This window comes from Aulonocara sp. 'chitande type north' Nkhata Bay, linkage group LG18 (genome assembly GCF_057382095.1).
Source record: "Aulonocara sp. 'chitande type north' Nkhata Bay isolate Kocher_YH1m ecotype deep benthic linkage group LG18, A_spYH_male_GT1.1, whole genome shotgun sequence".
In the NCBI taxonomy this organism is placed as follows: domain Eukaryota; kingdom Metazoa; phylum Chordata; class Actinopteri; order Cichliformes; family Cichlidae; genus Aulonocara; species Aulonocara sp. 'chitande type north' Nkhata Bay.
Window position 1 is genome coordinate 7,993,070 of NC_141361.1, and position 19,174 is coordinate 8,012,243.

The 19,174-nt window shown below is 42.1% G+C and overlaps 1 protein-coding gene across 13 annotated transcripts in view; it reads left to right on the forward strand.

Annotated features, from left to right (window-relative positions):
- Positions 1-19,174, forward strand: part of pard3ab (par-3 family cell polarity regulator alpha, b) — a 245,257-nt gene that overhangs the window by 128,623 nt on the left and 97,460 nt on the right. For 7 of the 13 annotated variants that reach the window (XR_015125953.1, XM_086270848.1, XM_086270850.1 and 4 more), the window contains 5 exons: positions 1,366-1,401; positions 4,020-4,067; positions 13,082-13,270; positions 14,002-14,172; positions 18,475-18,625. Coding sequence is in view for 12 of the 13 variants with exons in the window: in XM_086270848.1 (XP_086126974.1) it covers positions 1,366-1,401; positions 4,020-4,067; positions 13,082-13,270; positions 14,002-14,172; positions 18,475-18,625 (595 nt within the window). In the remaining variant the exon portion in view is untranslated. The remainder of the gene's footprint in view (positions 1-1,365; positions 1,402-4,019; positions 4,068-13,081; positions 13,271-14,001; positions 14,173-18,474; positions 18,626-19,174) is intronic. The other 6 variants (XM_086270851.1, XM_086270854.1, XM_086270849.1 and 3 more) reach the window with 5 other exon arrangements.

Here is a 19,174-nt window from a genome sequence, read left to right on the forward strand (position 1 = left end):
ACACTGGTCGATACTCATCTTTAGATTACAGCAGAGCTTTAAGTCTGGCTGACTCTGCATAGCTGGTAGTTAGATGGCAGGATTTATTTGATCTGTGGTTATCAGCTGCAGAGGGTGGAGAGTGCGATGTGAAAGGGCTGAAATGGGACTCGAGGGAGATGAGGTCCAGTGCTCAAAATGAGCAGCTCGAGTCTCTATCTAAAGCTAGACTGCACTTTTTCTTCTGCGTTTTAGAGCCTGTAGAGACGAAACGGTCTGTCAGTTAACAACAACATAAGGGTGAAAGATGTTCTAAATTCACAGTAGCGCATTACTTGGGTAATTTAAGCTTAAAAAAAAACGAGATCGGGCTTTCTTGGCACATAGTTATGAATTACAAATGGCGATTACTAAGCCTAATATATTAAATCTAATGTAGAGTAATGAAAAGAATTAAGTGAGCAGCTGTTGTATTACAGGTGACATAATTCTCAGCAGGTATAAAAGCCCTTAATCTAAGCTGAACAATCTATTTTATCACTAATGTGAAACTACATCAGTGTGACACGTAATACGCTGAGCAGGAAATTGAGCTTACACTGTAATGGTAGGATAACAAAGAAATTGGAAATGTTATTCAGATTTGCTGTATTTTTATTCAAATTCCTGCATCACCAATGCAAGAATCTGGCATAAAATCACATTTAGTTTCAGAGAGAAGCAGGATTGTAAAAAGCAGCTCTGTCCTTTACAGTTTTGAATGTAGTTAAATTCAAGCAACTTTTTCAAAGCGGTTACTAAACTGTGCCGAATGCATTTGACGATCCTTTTTGAACCGCACTTTGGGCGTGGCTAAATTCTGGTGCTCACCAAGATTTGTTGTTGTTGTTGTTTTGTTTGATGACTGATGCTGACTTTTTATTTACAGTCAAAACTGTGTGAATGTTTCAGAATCTCGGTCTACACGGCGGATTTTACTTGTAAAGATTGTGGCTGTGAATTTATTCGGGTCGTTTTTCTTGCGATGAAAGCAATCTGGATGTTTGTCTCATCTTGCGATAGGGCACAGCTGGATGGTTAAAAAAAATCTAGAGTACATGAAAGTGAAACTGTAAGTTTGTGCAGATGCAAAGACAGCATTTCGATGATATGACATTTTGTCTTTGCGACCGCTTCAGTTGTTTCCGAGCCACGGTTGATACTCAAAGTCTCTGCACTCGTCAGATTTATCATTTTCATATCCTGCATGTGCTTTTTCTTGAACTGCCTAACTTTATCCACTAGTTCCCTGATTTCTGTTATAGTCGAATGTTCACTGTTTATGTAAATGAGTATATTTTATTTCCTGATTACTTTTGATTCTTCTGTCCCTCCTCCATCTTCTAGAATGCTGAGCCCCAGATGCAAATCCCCAGAGATTTGGTAAGACACCACCCTTACACCGACCTGCAACAAACCTCCACCTCTCTTCTTTAACAACTCTTTATTTAGCCCAAACTCCCCCTCCTGCTCTTATCACCCAACTTATGCATGCATCCAGCCTCTGCTGCTAAACTAGCTGGTTAATCAGAGTGCAAGTCGGTACCCTACCTATAGTGTTAGTCACTAATTTAAATCTCTAGCTAGAGTCGCTGTAACAAGTCACAATTTCATGCTTCATCAGTATGTGGCTGTTGAAGTTGTGCTGCAGTATAATTTGCTCCATAACTCCCTTCAGAGCTGTGTTTGCCAGTGAAGGTGGAAGTTTGCTGTATTTGTTAGCTGTGGATAAGGCTGTCAGTCTGGCCTTGTTGCTGCAGACCCGCTCCGATATGTGAGGCGAATAACAAACCCAGTTTAGTTTAGGGGGAAATGCAGACAGTGCAGTGAAACGTGCACAGACACTTTGACAGCTTTAATAGATTAACGGTTTCCGTAATTGAGGAATTTAACATAAAGTATATAGCGTGCTATAAATGTCTGACAGAGATTCTTAATCTTGGGATTGTACCCTATGGAGTATGTTTCCGAATCTACCTTCTGTGAATAATCAGCCCTCATCAGGATGTACAGTGTCTCCAACTGTTACAGTGTGGTCTTTATGGCACACATTACCCAAAAAGGCTCTCGATTGCAGCAGCTGTTAAAAGCTCGTCTGTTTTTACTGCTCGTATTAAAAAGCTATTCAGATTTCCATAACTCTCCATTTACATGCCAAATTTGATTTGTGATTTAACAGACTTCACATCTTCACATCTGGCCTTACCTTCAGGTTACATCTGGCTGAGTGCAGGTAATTGGTTAGGTTTTTGCGTGGCACATTAGAAGTGTAATTGCCCAGTTAATCTGATTGGCGGTTCTACCTGCCAGCTGTGGGGATGATCCTTGTCGTGACGAAGCGTTATGGCGGGGCGTTGTTGACTATTGTGACTGCAGCTGGCACATTTCATATGTGTGCACATGTGCAGAAAAGATGACGCGTATCATTCCAGAAGCATTAGAATAAGTGCAGATAAACACCACTGTGTCTCCCGTTGCTGCATTTCAATGTCACATTTTAAAGTCGGAATGGTATAAGCCATCCTTGGAAGAATTGTGCTGTCTTCCTTCCAAAAGTGCACTATAAGTTTAAACTTTTGGAATATTTATTGGGAATTAATTGCTTTGCTTTTGCCTTTTACTCACATTTCTTTTTTCTCAGTAATGTAAAGAACAATCCAGGTGGTCTGTGTGGTTTGTGTAGCAGTTTCATGTGGTTTTGTCTCTTTCTGACTCTGATCTTTTTAGGAATTGATGCTAGCCTAATTATTTATATATATATAATGTAGCAATTTGCAATTTGCGTCTTTAATGAAAGAAAATAATGTCCATTTCCTCAATTTTGGAGGTTTCCCACCCTAAAGATCGATGTGAACCAGAGCCAGACTGATAAGAAAAAGCACCACAGTCCTGCTGTCTCCTCTCGCTTCTCTTTTCAACTCCCTTCTTTCCTGCTTTCCAAACTCCAAACCTCCAGATGAGCCTTCTCCTTACCCTTTCCCGGAACATCAACCGCCATAATGGATTCAGTGCCTTTCAGATGTTATCTGTTGTCAGGCGCCTCATTTTAAACATCTCACTGCCGATAACAGCAACAATAGCAGAGGCACCATGATGGTGTAAGGGGCAGGGAGTGGGTCCGAAAGAACATCTTTTAATGGACATGCAAGTATTAGATAGCTTTCCAATGGAAAAGGCGGGATAACATCAGTGCCCCTGGGACAGCAGTTCGTTATTATTGTCCTCATTCTCGTATTAGTTTTCTTAAGTGACCACATAATAAAAACAACTATAGAACATTGTGAAAATTCAAATCACTCTCAAATCATTACTTTTGTTCAGCCAACTGTCCAAAGTTGAAAAGCATTTAATTAAAACATCTAAAGCTTTCAATTCTTTAACAGTAAGCAAAAAGCAGGCTCACGTGCCGCATGGGGAGCTTAATTATGTCTGTTGATTTTCTTTAACTTTTCTGTTATGCATCTCTACAGTGCAGTTAGTCGTGTTAAAAAAAGCTAACAAAGCTTACTATGTAGACAGCTTTTAGATCCGCGGCTTTGCCGGCACTCAGCTGGGTTTTTGGAAGCCGGCACAGCATGACTCATCCTTTGAGAGAGCTCTGTCAAGGGTTACACGGCAGACAAAATGCAGCAAGTGAAGTGGAAAAAGCACTCTCTTTATGAAATCGGTCCAATGACCCAAAAATCACGCGCGATTGTACAGTAGTGCTTTAGAGGTTGGCTAAAACTTTTAGTTGTTTTGTCATGTTTACGCGGTAAAGCCACCGTGCTCTCCAATCATTGCAATAAAAATGGCCAATGATTAAGGAGACTCCTGTTTCTTTTAGCACTTCATCCATGGCATTAGCGCCCATGACCCTCTTTGTTACATATTTGGTCAAGTCACTTTAAACTTTCTGGCCAAATAGGTTCTTTATTGCAAGTAGTGTCTTGGACTCAGTAAGTGGTCCATGTCTAAGGGGCTTCTGTGTCTAACCTGTTGACTTTGACTGCTCCCTTTAGCATCCACGGCAGCCTGTGACAGCCGGGAAACACCATTGGCTGATAGAGGTAACTGCTGCATGACATCAACAGCATGGGCTATTATGTGCTGTATAGGGGGAAAAGGCATGAAAGGCAAATGAGATACTTTAGGTGGCTGCACAAATAGACTGGGAGTCATTTAAGCAATCCATTGCTTTCCCAATGGTCTGTAAAAACAAAAGAATTTGTTGGGTTTTCTCTTCTGTCTCTTCCTCCCCCCTTCTTCTCATTGTTTCGTCTCCTGTCTCTGTCTTTGTTAGTTCCCCTTTTCTTTATTTCACTCCCCCCCGCCTCTCTCTCTGCCTCACTTAAGACACACTTTAAGACTTAAATCCTCTTCTCTGCACCTGGCTGCTACAATACAGTGCTGATCAAAGGCATCCGTCTTTACATGCCTGCTCTGATAGTTTCATAATGGGCCCATAACGTGAACATTCAGCTCCATTGTTTATGCCATTAGTCATACTGGCTTATGGAAAATTACTGCAATGCTATATTGAAAAGCCATCAGCAGGAGCAGCAGTAATGCTACAGCAGCGCCGTGCCAAGATGCTATCTATCACATGTGAATGTTTCTCTCTGCACACAAAGCTGTTATGAAATGGTAATTTGTTAGCACATTTTGGTGTAATGATGAAGGATTTTTTCACAGCGTGATAAAGCATTCAGCATGGCCGCCCATGACACGGCATATATTTACAGAAGAATCTTTGTTTCAACGCTTCGTAACATACAGCACCCGATACAGCAGTTGTTACATGAAGTAAAGTACCGAATGTGTCCGGGGGTTTTTTTTGGACTCCTCTAAGGTTTTGCAAAAATATAACAAACATTACGCCATATTTCATTTATACAACTGTGCACAGTTTATTTGTTAAGCAATAAATGCTGTCAACGGTGGAATATGGGGTCGTAATTCATTTTTGATTAACTGAAAGAGAATGCACAGTCACCAAAGTTTTCATTCCAGGAAGTTAATGAAATTATCTCACATATTTCTGGATCATAACAGCAGACTCCATGGCAGGCATTCAGATTCAACCTTTGGAGAAAGGTTGAATCTGATTGGGGTAATAATTGCATCATATCTCTATCTCAAAAGATCTTATATGATATTCCTCACTCTGCATTTTCCACATTAGGTGGCTGGTTATTGCTGCTGCATGTCTGATGGCCTACGTCAGCATAAATCTATCTGGCAATAACGGTGACAAGTATTCTTATTTAAAGTCTAAAATGCTGGTGTCTTCTAAGCGAGCATAACTAATAAAACAAAGCCTGACTTTAAAGCAGTACCTATTGTGCTTTTCCTATTATTTATATGTATTCAACAGTGGGGACGCTGAAGCCTGAGGGTGATAGGTGGAACAAAAGGGCTAACACAGAGTGACTGACAGTCATTCATGATCACAATCACACCTATGCTCAATTTAGAATCACCAATCAATCTAACATACTGTGGGAGGAAGCTGAAGTACTCAGCGAGAGTGCATGAAAGCTCCACACAGGAAGCTCCTGGCTGACCAGTGGATTCCTGATCCTAGTCACTCTACACATGTGAGCCAACAGTCCTACCCACTGTCTGTGAAGGTTCTCAGTCATCCAGGTTATTGCAGTCTAAGAAGCTTGGAAGGAAAAGCGTCTGGACTTCTTGAGGTTTTTAAAGACGTTTCACCTCTCATCTGGGAAGCTTCTTCAGGTCTAAGAGCAACTGGTGGAGAGTCCCAGATTTTAAACCCTATGGGAGTGGGTGTAGATCACAATCAGCCAAGGTTTCAGGCGAATCCATTGGTGAAACCTAGCCCCACCCTATCATGTGATTTACTGAGATCAAATGACCCAGGATGTGAGTGGGCGTTAAGGCGTCTGGGAAGGGATCTTCTTCAGTTGCTCTTAGAACTGAAGAAGCTTTTCGGATGAGAGGTGAAATGTTTCCAAGGAAACTTAAAGAAGTCCAGATGGTTTTCTTTCTAACTCCATAGGTCCTAACCACTCAACCACCGTCCAAAGCTCTAAAACTGTGCCCAGTGTACTCAGTGTGCAGGTGATCCTTGATGGCCAAAAGCTCAGACGTGACAATGCTCTAAACATTTTATTTCGGACAGTTTTTTGCACTCTGTATGATGTCGGGAAACATGGATCTTCATGAGCTCAAAAGCGACAACCCACCTTCTGTTTGCAGTGAATGAAAAGAAAACTGTCCTAAAAGAGTTAAAAGGACACATTTCAGACAGAGGATGAACTGAGTCTCTGTGTGAGGTCAATAAGTCTGTTAAAAGATAATATTACTGTACCTAACTGTACTGCTTTCAGCCTCAAATAATCTTTGCATTTCAATTTCTGTCCTTCTACTCAAATACATTGAGTAGTCACGACTGGTGGACAGTTCATAACTTACTGCAACCCTGTAAACTTTGAAATTGGAGTTTTTCTGTTGATGGGGTATCTGTTGCTCTTACTACTGTACATGATCTGAATATTGGTGTTATCGCCACCTCAGGTAAATAGCAGCTTAGTGGGGTTTTTTAGCTGTAATGTAGCAAGAAGTCATTACTGGAGTTACATAACTTGTATCATTATTAGCACAGGAGAATAGCAGCAGTGATTAATGGTTGCAGCTCGGTGGCAGCAGGCACAGTGGTGTTTCTGTGTTTTCCAGCGGCCCGGTGGTGACACATACAAGTCAATCAGAGAGGGCCATTCTACCACAGAACAGGCCTTTTGGCTTAATTAAAGTGATGTTTCAAGCTGCCACCTGGCCTGTACCCTCACGCACACACACATTACAGCCACCCATACAGGACATTACACACACGCACACACACACACTGTATGCAGCTACATAGACTATCAAGAGCCTTTTGCACATTGCAAACTCTAAAACGCACGGGTCATATGGCACGATTTACACAAACACGCAACACCTCAGATGCACACGCACCACTACACATTTGCACATAAGTATACTCGCGCACTAGCACACACGGGCGTAGAGTGACTGGGAGCAGCTGCTAGTGTAATTGCTTGGGGTTGGATGAGGTTATAAATGGTTTCTAGTGGCCGAGAGAGAGGGAGAGCTAGAAAGAGGGCAGCTGATTAGTTTTGGACTGCAAGTTGAACGTGTGTGTGTGTGTGTGTGTGTGTGTGTGTGTCAGCCTCCATAATGCTGTAAAGGAAGTGTCTATCAGCATAGTCATATCATAGAAGGATAGCATGTTTTTTTTTTTTTTGTTCACACACACAAATCATACCAACACACACACTTCCTCTCTTTCCCCCTGTCACTGGCTTTCTCTATGACACACATACACACTCCACACACCTGCCTTCCTCTCCTCCTCCGTGCTGTGCCTGCCTCGGGTGCGTCGATCACACAGGTATTTGATATTCATGGTTTATCAGCATGGAGCTACAGCGAGACACATCAGAAAGAGTGGGAGAAGAGAGAGAAGGTGAGGGGGAGGGGGGACAAGTAGGAGTCATGAATAGAGGGGAGAAAAGGGGGAAGCAGGAAAGGAGGGTGCGAGAAAAGGGGAGGAGAGTGGAAAGACGAGGACGAGGGAAGAGGCTACGAACATTTATTTATTTTTTCTTCACTGGAAAAAAGGATCATAGCAGAAACGACCAAAGTCAGACACTTTTTGGGTATAGTGTGGATTGTAAAGGGTGAGATGGCGTGATGCTGATGAAGATACAGGAACACAGAGCGAGGATGGCAGTGCATAAAGCAGCAAAAGAAAGCCAGGAATATGAAAAGATTTGGAGTATGAATAAGCAGAGATGGACTGTGCTACAGTAGGCAGCCAACAATGCTCTCCACGCCCGACTTCTCTCGACCAATTACACCCTTCACTGCCCCCTTTTTACTTCTCTCTCTCTTTTCAGTCATCACCTCCAGCCCTCCTCCCCCCCCCCCCCTTAAAATTCCCCTCAACTGACTTTTCCAGATGCCATCAAATCGACAGGTTTATATAGCCAAAGTCAACCTAATCATTCCAGGCCCCGCAGTGGAGAAGGAAAAAGCAGGAAAAGAGTCTGATTCCCCGTAATGCTCAAGTTTTAGTTACTGCACACATACAAAGAAGAGCAGAGGCTTTGAAGGTGTGAGACTTGCATTAGATGTGCTGCACTGGAGAGGTTTGGGGAGGATGGATGGGAATGAGTGAAAATGAGAATGCGAGAGGGACAGAAGGCTTCAGAAAGCTTGTGTGTGTGAGAGGGCTTAAATAGGAGAATTTAATGCGTCATCTTTTCCTTCTTTTAAGTGTCAAGTTTTATGTTACAGCCAAAATTTGGTCAGCAGTTAACAAAAAACAAAAGTTATTGCTCCGAGTTAAAGCCTGTTAATCCTCAAAGCCTCGTCCAGCTCACTGTCATCACCTGTGCTGACTTTGAACACTCCAGTCCCATCAATCTGTGGTTGTTCTTATGTAGAAGTTCTTCCATTTCTTAAGTCGGATAACTGAGAAAGAAGGAGCTGCTTACTTTATGGATGCCACCTGTGAACTAGACAAAAAGCATTTTTCCTGTGATTTCAGAGTTTTCAGACAAGCGGTGTTTATCTGAACCGAGTTCAAATTTGAGGCTCACGTTTTCAAGTGCATCTTTCTGCACAGTACTTTGAGAAAAGCTCGTTTTCCGTGTGGCACAATCACTACTTTAGCGTCAAGGATAAAAGCAAAAACGATGGCTCTTCAAATTTAGATGTTTTAATGTTGGGTGTGCTCGTAGGAATAAATGATAAGAGGGGGAAACGAGGAGCCGAAGAGATGGGCGACGGAAGAACAAGTAGAAGCTGGGGAAGGGAGGTGGCGCAAAACAGGGAGGAGATGAGGAGATGGAGATTTAAAAAAATAAATAAATGTGAAAGAGCAGTATAAAAATACGAAAAGCGGAGAGAGTGAGAGATACAGGCGGGCAGTGAGAGAGGTGGCAGTGTCTCTCCTTTTGTGTTCCACATGGATTCATCCCTTTCTGTCAGCCTTTCATTCACACTCCCTCGCTCGCTCACTCTGTCATTGTCATGGTCGCACTCTCTCATTCTTCTCACCCTTTTCTTTTCGGCTCCTCGCCTTTCCACCCTCTCCATTTCCCCCCCATCCCTCCTCAAGCCCATCGCTACTTTCCTTTCCATCACCTTCATTCAGCTCCTCTCACTTTGAACCTTCTTTGCCTCCTGTGCCTGTGTGGGTTTTTTTTCTTCTGATTTTCTTGTTGGTGTATTTTCTCTGTCTGGTCTTAATAACAATAATAATCAGTTAGATAATTCAGGATCTCAGAAAAACAACAATTAAGCTTTATTTAAAAGTTGGTACACTGCGTCCAATTTAAGATAAATATTTTGGATCATGACTAAAATTTAGATTATAGGTTATCAGAAGGTTGTAACTTTGTTATACATAGTAATAAAATGTTACTTATAATTTTGCTTACACACTGTAAACAGGGATGTAGTAGGAGTAGAGCACATTTGATGCCCACAGTTGGCCTTAGTGGTAAAATCATGTACTTCAGAACTTTTCCCAGGCTGACCCACAGCTCCTTTCCAAAAAAAAAAGAAGGAAAAAGTAGCCTCTCTGGCGGTTTATGCTAATCTTAGCTCCACAGACTTCTCTCCACAGATGGTACCATACCTGATCTGTGGCAGGCCCACTCGCTGCCTGTTAAAGTGCTGTCACGCAGGATGCCTCGTGAGTGGCACGCTCTGAAACCCATTATTTACACTGCTTCGCTCAAGCTGTGACTGCTGCCCTCGCAGCCAATGGAAAGACGGCATCCACGCAGCAGTGTGCAGGGATCGAGGGAAAATTGATATTATAGGTGTAAAGTAACTGAATTATATAATTGAGCTTCGAGATTGTAGTAAGAGCATCAGAGAAAATCTTTTGATTTGTTCCTCTCAGTAATGAAGAAAAGAGGTGCAGGACACAGACTGAAACACTGCTGGAAGTCTTTAACTGTTTTGCTCTGACCTTTGTGACTGCCTCAAACAGCACATTGAACCCTGTGGTGTGGAGTGCACATATTGCATGCTGAATGAGAGTCTCATCAATCAGAAAGAAGAGCAATGAAGTTAAATAGCAAAAATAAAATTTTGACATCGTCTTCAAAATAAAGAAGCCCAAGGTTTCGTTTTTGCAAAGATAATATTCATTATATTTCCACACTAAACCATAATTGTGTTGGTTGGTGGTGGAAATTCTTTGCTAGTGCGCATTTAATGTGTAAAATCAACATTGCAAATGCTGTAAACGAGCCTGCGGTGGTTTAACGACTGTCAATACCTACAAAAAGACACAATACTAAGCCCCCTCCCTAAAATGTTATTAGAAGCATCTGTAGCTTCAATGACAGCACGCATTTGCTGTGACATGATCTTGCTAATCATATGCAATATCACAACATTAATTTCCATCCAGAGTAGCACTGATTTTGACAAGTTCTCGTATTAATGTTGGTCGGGATTTTGGACTCTGTGGAGGCCGATGCATGTAAGAAAATGTCTCGTGCTCTCAGAAGTGATCCTGATGAATCCTGGCGGGAGCATGCCCGTGCTATTAGCGAAGAAAAAGTACAATTAATTGAAGCAACCTCTACCCTCTTTTATCAAAAACTGGTGGAACCAGCTGATGAGCAAGCACATTTTAGCTAACAGAGACCAGCATTAGCTAGAAATGCAGTAAGTTATAGCATTTAAAATAACAGGCTTAACTGATTAGTTAATTAATTAATTGATTTTTAGCTGAGTTTGCCATCTGTGGATACAGTATCAGTCTTAACTATGTCTACCAGACTAACTGCTAACTGCCGTTGCTGGAAGGCTCTCCAGTCTCTTTTGTGTTTTGGAAAGGCGAAAAGGCTTTGGAGCATCTCCGACGTTACCATTTATTTTGCTCTCAGGGTTACCAGATATACTTTCCAGTCCAATTATCTTGTAAGTTTTGCATAACGCTGTGTGAAATATGGCAGTTAAATTCAATCAAACTATTAGATTTAAATCTAAAAGGGAACAGGAGGCTATTTTCAGCCCTGAAATAAAACCTCATTTACAGATCAGTTCTATTGTGACTTCACTTTTCTTCTTATTCACTTACTCACAGCTCAGGAGTCACTTTTTAATTAGCCTTAAATTTATTCCAGCAGAATGAATTGCACCAAAATAATTAAATTCCTGTTGTCTTTATTATCCTGCAGCACTCGTATCAAATCGACTCGTGCTCTGTTTTTAATTTTCTCACAACTTTATTCCAGGTAGCATTCTTTTGTCTTTCTGAAACACGCAGACACCCTGACGGTGCTCTTCGTGCTTCCTTGTCCTTTATCTTCCTCCTCCTTCCTTCCTCCCCTTCCCTCCCTGTCCTTTTTACTCCATCCTCACTTTGCCCTCCTCCTCCGCCACTTTGCCTCTCCCTCCATCCCTCTTTCTCCCTCCTCGGTTGCACCCAGAGTAATTCCATCTCTCTCCCAGCAAACAAAGGGAGCTAATGACATGCTGACACCGAGCCCGATGATTGAATTCATTAGGCGTGCACAATAATTGCCAGGCGCTAGCGTGCACGCACCCATCTATTCAGAGGACAGCTGTCAAATAACAAGCAAGAGAGAATAGCTTTTTATTGTTGGAGCTGGAAGAGAGAGGGAGAATGAATTTAGAGAAAGAGTGAGAGAAGCACCTGTTGTGGAGGGGAAGAGACAGAGAGAGCACTCAGCATGTCAATTAGGCTGCTGTGTTCATGCGGGGTTACTGGGAAGTTTACTGCCTGTTTGACGCGCTTGGCATCATGATTCAGGTGCGAGGTTTGTGCTTTTTTTTCTATAGGAACACTTTTAGTCAGACGTTTTTAGTGGAGACATTCAGCTGTGACTTAATATCTAAGCCACAACTCTTAGTTCTGAGGTGAGGCCCTAGTCCTGAGTATACAGGGATGTTTAAGAAGAGTACGTCTTGACATTTGTTGGCCATATTTGGAGTCTCCGTGTCCTTCAAACACTAAATGTAGTTGTGGCGTTGATCTGGAGTGCATCTGTGCTGTAATGATTTGAAATTAACAGGAGATAATCATATTGGACTGAGCTTGAACACCTCATAAGGCTGACATTAATCACAATATAGATGCAGTATATACTCAGTAATCTAATCAGAAACACGCACTGGCAAATTTGCAGTTATTGAACACTTCTTAGTTGTGTACCTGCAGATGCTTCACAGTAAATGCTCTCCAATTGCATTTGCTTTGATTCACGCTGCGCTTTCAAGTACATGACAGAAGTGTTCAGTTAGCCAAGATATTGGCTGTTGTGGAGCTTCATATAACTGTGCAGTGTTTGTTGTTGGTGGATGGGAAGCAGGTTAGTGTTATGTCATTTCTCATTTGTCGGAGCGGGCTACAATCCTTCTCCAAAATTCTTCCACTGTAGGAGACTGCACTGCAGAACTTACTCGGACTTGCAGCTTATTCACTGGCACCAAAGATCAAAGCTAACACATCACATCCCAACTATTATAAGATGCCATTTTGATGTCAGAATGGATATTTCCTTAATTTATCTGGTTCAGCGTTGAGTAATGAGAGCCGTGTGCCTTAATTATACAACAGAAGTCTCTGCCTGCATATACTAAGCACCTGATTTAACACTTAAGACTGGTAGTCTAACACTAATAAATCTGTTGTAGATAATGAGCTTGCACTCTGATTTACCTCCCTGCTAACTGCCCTGCTGCAAATTATATGCAGGTTCTTTTCATTAACCTCAAGTAGCCAAATGAATGTCCTTTTAACTTTTGTACTTTTGCTAACCCCAAGAAGACGGAGAAAGTGTGGCAAGGCTGAAGGGGTGTTTGCTTTACTGCTTAGGCTAAATGCATGAATGTTTTTTGGTTTGGATGATTAAATATTTATTACGGTGTACGAACATTTAGATGTATTTAAATGTGATTCTGTCTCGGCGGATTCTCAAAAGTTCTTTTGTAGTCGCTGGTCGGGTTGCTTTCGCTCCGTAAATTGGGCTCCATATCTCAATCTTTGCTCCGCCTCTTACAGAAGACAGAGGAGGACGAGTTGGTCCTGACCCCTGATGGGACCAGAGAGTTCCTGACCTTTGAGATCCCCCTCAGTGACTCGGGTTCTGCAGGTTTGGGTGTGAGCGTTAAAGGCAACCGCTCCAAGGAAAACCATGCAGATCTGGGCATCTTTGTCAAATCCATCATAAATGGAGGTGCAGCCTGTAAGGTACAGTAGCCTCTCTCATGAATAATAAAGCGTCTGAATGGAAATAAAGAAGAAAGATTAAAAATGTGTTCATTCATGGAGGCAAGTTTTTTTTTTTTATATATGAAATTGAAATCTAAAGATGCTGATTCAGTTAAATCTGACTCTAAATGTTATGTACACCAGCAAGTCCTAACTGACACCTGGCCGGCGGCAGAATCATTAAGTTTAGAATTAAATCTGTGTGTCTTTACATTAGAATGTCTTTGTCTTAAAGCTTTTTATATTTTAGGTGTGATTTTTCGATATGCCAAACTTTAAAAAGTAACTTTAACCTTCTAACAGGGAACATGAGGTAAACGACTTTCCTGGTTCTAAGAAACACTTAAGCTGTGATGAGCTCTATGAGCACAAAGCAGCCTTTCTTCCATGGCTGTCTGTAGTGCTGCAGTCGGTTTCAATAGTCCTTCAACTTGATTGTTTTTCATACAAACAAGCTTGTGTTGACAGCTCATGATAATGGCCTTGAAAGCACTGTTTTCTCCAAGACATTAGATCATGACTAGAAACAGGATCCTCTTAGTGAGTGAGGTCGTTTGTCTGATTAGATCAAGGTTATTGTTAAACCGGAGGTGTAAGTGCTTTTAGGTCTATTTACAGCGTTTATTGTTCAGTCAGTAAAAATACACAATGCACTTTTTCCATAGTGTTCAAAGTTTAAACAGCATATGTAATTGGTTGTTTATTAAAAGGACGGGCGACTGCGAGTAAATGACCAGTTGATTGCTGTCAACGGCGAGTCGCTATTGGGCAAAACCAACCAAGACGCTATGGAGACGCTACGCAAGTCCATGTCAACTGAAGGCAACAAGCGTGGTATGATCCAGCTCATTGTGGCCAGGCGAGTTGCCAAAAGAAATGAGGTAGGAACCAAGGTGAAGGATGGATTTGAATGTCTGGTTCTCGGCTGTGTGAATTTATATAGACCAGGACAATCATTACTTTTTAATTAGAACCGCTGCTTTGCCGATTTTGCTAATGTGTCTTACTGATGATTAAATGGGAGTCTGAGAGGGCTTAAAGCCTCAGTTTTAAAACTTATCCAGCATATTGGCCGTTATATTGCCTGATGTTGGCTGTTTGGAGATAAATCAGTGTCAGAATTTCCAACGTTGAAAAATTAAAAGTGGAGATGGAAGAAACACCCTTCAACCATTGACATTGCTTAATTTGTCCACCAGGGGGCAGAGCGTAAACGACTGATCCATGACTTGTAAAACAGTTATTAACTTATTTTAAAACAGCATTCACATATCACCTTAGTAAATGGGCTGATTCTTATATAGCGCTTTTCTACTCTCCCGGAGTACTCAAAGCCCTCACCTTAGTAAGGACTCATAAATAACTAAACTAGTGCTGTCAGCGCTAATGCGTTAACACAAACTGACTCGCGTTAACGCATCAAAATCGGCAAATCCCCGTTAACGCAGATTAGTCCGTGTGAGGGGTTCCTCAGCGTTAACGACTAACGCGATTAACAATTAACTCATCTGGAGCATTTTGGGCAGCTTGTCCGATTTGTCCATTCTCCACTCCAGATGGGTTGAGTGCGCTAAAACCTCATTTAATTGCGTTAATCGTGAGGACAGCATTAACGCGTTTACCCACGTTAACGCCGTATTAACATGTTAAAGCTGACAGCACTAAACTAAACATAACAAATGTTAGGGAAATCCACACATGTGGCTGTTATTTTGGATTTTAAAGTGACTAAATTTCATATTGGTCTGAAGAATGCTGTATTAGTCGGGATCTACTCAAGTTCAGCATCATAGCTGTGACCAGCACGCTTTTGTGTAAACCATGCAATCAGAAGATTTTACAACTAGTACAGCAACTATAATAATTTACTGTTTTTGCTCACTCTGAGCATATATGACCTTTTGCAGCAGCCGACTTGGCTTTCACAAATTCAAACCTCAGAGTTGTGCAGAGTTGAGCCGTTTCATTGGGAAAACTGTGGGGAAACATCGTGCCCAAGGCCGTGTCAACATTAGTTTTTGAGCAAAAGAAGGTGGCGTTCATTCAGTATTAATGCTCGGGCTTTTTTGTTACCAGCTGTTCTGTGATTTGAAGCAGTGTAGTGAGTTCTTCGACTGCTGCTGCTGATTCACAAAACATCCAGATTTAGACGCAGACTGCAGATTGGTAAAGAACTGCTATTTCAGTCTGCTAGAGTCCAACCTTACTTTTAGTATTTTCAACTCTAATGGGGCAAATTTCACTTTCCAATCTGTTAGTATTCAGATCAGAATATCTATAGTTGCAGTTTCCATGTTGTTGGGGTTTTTTTTGTTTTTGTTTCTCTAAAATTTGTCATTGCTGTTCTTGAATATAGCCACTTAAGTCATTAGGCCTGATTTCTGTGAGTTCCTTTCTGTGATAAATATATAACAACCCAAAGCCAAACCACTGGGAAATACCCTTATAAGCATCAATTAATTATTTCATAAAATAAAAGGAAGCAGTCAGGTCATAGCATTTCACCAACCCCTTACATTCACTCCTGCCTCCCTCGAGGCAGGTGGAGGAAAAATACACGGCTGCGAACTGAGCTGCGCAACTTTTCTCCTCCCCTCAATGTCATGTTTTTACATTCTCCGTACACCTTGGCCTGTCGCCTGCTTGAAAGCTGAGGCTGAATCTGTGTGCACCGCTGCTGCGTGTCTGCAAATGGACGCGCACATCCGTGTGCACGTGTACGCCTCTGGCAGTGCCTGGCTTCTCTGCTCTCCTTTTCCAACCTGGTGTGTCAAAGTTTTGATTTCCCCTCGGTCCGCCTCGTAATTGAAAGCAGAGGCTAAGCCTGGAGGTGTGTCTTGTGTGTGTGTGTGTGTTATCAGCCTGTGTGCGTGTATATATGTGTAGTGAAGCGTGCAGTTTGTGCTTTTGTACATCCAGCTTATGCACATATGTATTTATTTACCAGGATATTTCTGCGTGTCCGTTTGCCAACACGTCCTATGTATATGCACACGCGTGTGTGTTGCCGACATGTCGAAGCAGTGAGACTTCACAGAGAGCGTGGTGGATGAATAAAATTCGAGCGCTGGGAGTCTCGTCAATCTTTGCTTCACATGCAGAGCTGGAGGCATGGCCTGAGGCTGTCCAAGTGTCTGGCTATTTATAAAAATAGAGTCCGTGACACTGAGAAAACAAGAGGAGGAAAACAACAATTTAATACACTTGTTCTCAAAGAGACTGGTCTGAGCTCGAAGCCCCATAGGCTCAGTATAGATTAACGCATCATAACCAGCCGTCAATCAAATATTACTTAAAATCTAATAACACCTAATTACTATAGGATAAGACCTATAGCTCATTTGACATTTAGCGACATATGTGATCAGATAAATCTTTATTTACTCTCCCTCCCGTGTCCCCGTCAATCCGATATCAATCTCAAATGTTTGCTTTTGCATAAATCACGGGCTCCACCATTTCCGATCTTTCCTCCATCCCCATAGAAACGCAGTGAACTCCAACCAGCCAACTTCCACATCACCGCTGGCACCCGAAGGGATCGAGACCTTCCAGGAGTTCAATTATCAGCCTGAATATGCAATGAGCTGCGGTGTGATTTGTCCACGTGCCCTCAGTACGGCGAATCCCATCGGCTATTACCGAGGCATTTCACCCCGGCCCCTCAGTCACCCGATTCATTAACTACCTCATTTAAAGTCAAGAGCAGCTGCATGCCGGCAGTCACAGCACCATATGGCGACCTTCGAAATGAGTCGCTCTCCGTAGTTGATTTGTTTTATCCATGTGAAGTTTTCATTAGTTATGTTTGCCATCGTTCAAACGGTTTAATCTGTTCAGCAAATGACTTTCTTCATTTGTAGTGCAAGAAAGGCATCCAGAAAAATTAAGACGTGTTAGCAGTAAAACTGGTAGAAACTTTTATTGGCATACTAACATTTTTTTCTACAGGAGGAGTTATTTAAAAAGGAAATGTCTATGATTTTCTTACCTTTCTACAAGAGCTATTATGGTGTCTTGCTTAAGGGTTTTGAATTTTGCCTTATTTCCAGTGTGAACTTATTGTATTACTCTACACTTCGCAGGCCTGTGCTGTATTTTTACTTGCGTGCATTTATTGGAAAGTTATAGGTTTCTGTGCTAAATAACGTCTTGCATTCACAACACAAGATCGAGTTCAGGGCTGCTGCAAGGGTTTATTTATTTGTTCCTTTTTCATAAACAGACTTGTCTTGTCTAAATGACCCCGGTGAATCCCTAACAAGAAAGAAAAAGCAGTTTGATCGATGAGCTAAAGGTGATTCAGGATGTGAACATGTTTCTAGTCTTGCACAAAGAGCCTTCTTTTCTGTAATCTGCCTCATGACACTTTTGCCAGCATCCTAATATTACCACCATATGTATGCTCTCATAAACTGAAGTTTTCTGTTACATCCCTATCTATTCGGCAGTGTTTATAGCAGCACAACCATTCACTGAAGTGAAAGGGATCATTGGGCAAAGACCTTCTGCCAAACTCAAATTCCAGCCAAGCTAGTCATAGTCATTGATTGGAGTCATTTGGTCCCAGTATTGAGTCAAGTTTGATAGTGTCATTTCCTGATATGTGTTAACATTTATGACTGTTATCATTAGAGCTGTCATCACCTTCAGAAAGAAATGCAAAAACCATACAGAAAACATCAGTACATCCAGTGATCCAACGGACAAAAGACACACGTGCACACACCTTCTCAGGCAGTAGATGTGTGCAAAAGGGTAACGGGGCATGCAAATGGTCTATTTGTCCAGCAAGAAAGACTGTCATCATGGGTCTTAAGGGAAATGTCAAGATGCTAGGAAGCTAATCTTCCCCAGCGGGGGATCGCCAGCTCGGTAACAGCCTGTGGCTCAACAGCCGAATGGAAATCCATCCTCATTTATCCTTGTTACCGCATTGGTAGCATTAGCATGGATCGCCACCCCTGTGTCCAGCCATTACTATTGAACAAATGTTAGCGATGCTAGGTCCCTTCAGAATCATTCTCTCACTTTTGAGTAAGACTTAACTTCTAGCACTTCACTCTGTCCCCGTTAAAAAGGATTATTTGTTCTTTGTTAACCTTTATAAAAACACTTCACAGGTGATTCAAACAAAGGAAGGAGTTAGTCTTTGATGTAACATCAGCTTCCTCTTCATTCAGGAGACACCAGGGAGCCCACTGGGACCCCAGCAGATTTTAAACACCTCCCTAGATGACCACGAGCGCCGAATCTCCCACTCGCTGTATGGTGGCCTGGAGGGCCTCGATGACAACTTGATGCCCCGGCAAGGCATGCTGCCACGCACGATAGGTGAGTTCCAGCGTAACGAATTAATTTTGACCTTTTTTTTGTACTCATTCATTGGCAACTGGTTCTAACATTTCCTGCCTTGTTGTAGTTTATGACCATTTGCAGGTGCAATGTGATTCCCTGTTTCTTCTGCTTAAGGATGTTTATAGGGTCACAACTGCAGCATTTTACAGCAATTACAGCATTTTGTTTTGTGTGTTCTCTAAGCTAGCCTGCCAGGTTTTGTCAGCATGAGCCAGCAGTATCATCTGGAACCAGTGGTTTTTAATGTCTCTGTCAGGCCGCAGGGGGCAGAGATGGACAAATGCCCCCTCGACAGTTTGTTGCTTGTATGTTTTCTGAAAGTGTCACGCGTGCATTGGTTCTCAAACCTGCAACTCTCCCTGTTTCTAAATAACCCTTTGCTCAAACATGCTCTGAGCTGGTTTGAAAGTGACTGCGTGCGCGTGTGTGTGCGTGCGTGTGCGTGCGTGTGTGTGATTAGCAAGCATATTTGTATCTGTGTGTAAGAGCTTTGTGCGCATCTGTGCAGGATTGCATTTGTGTAGC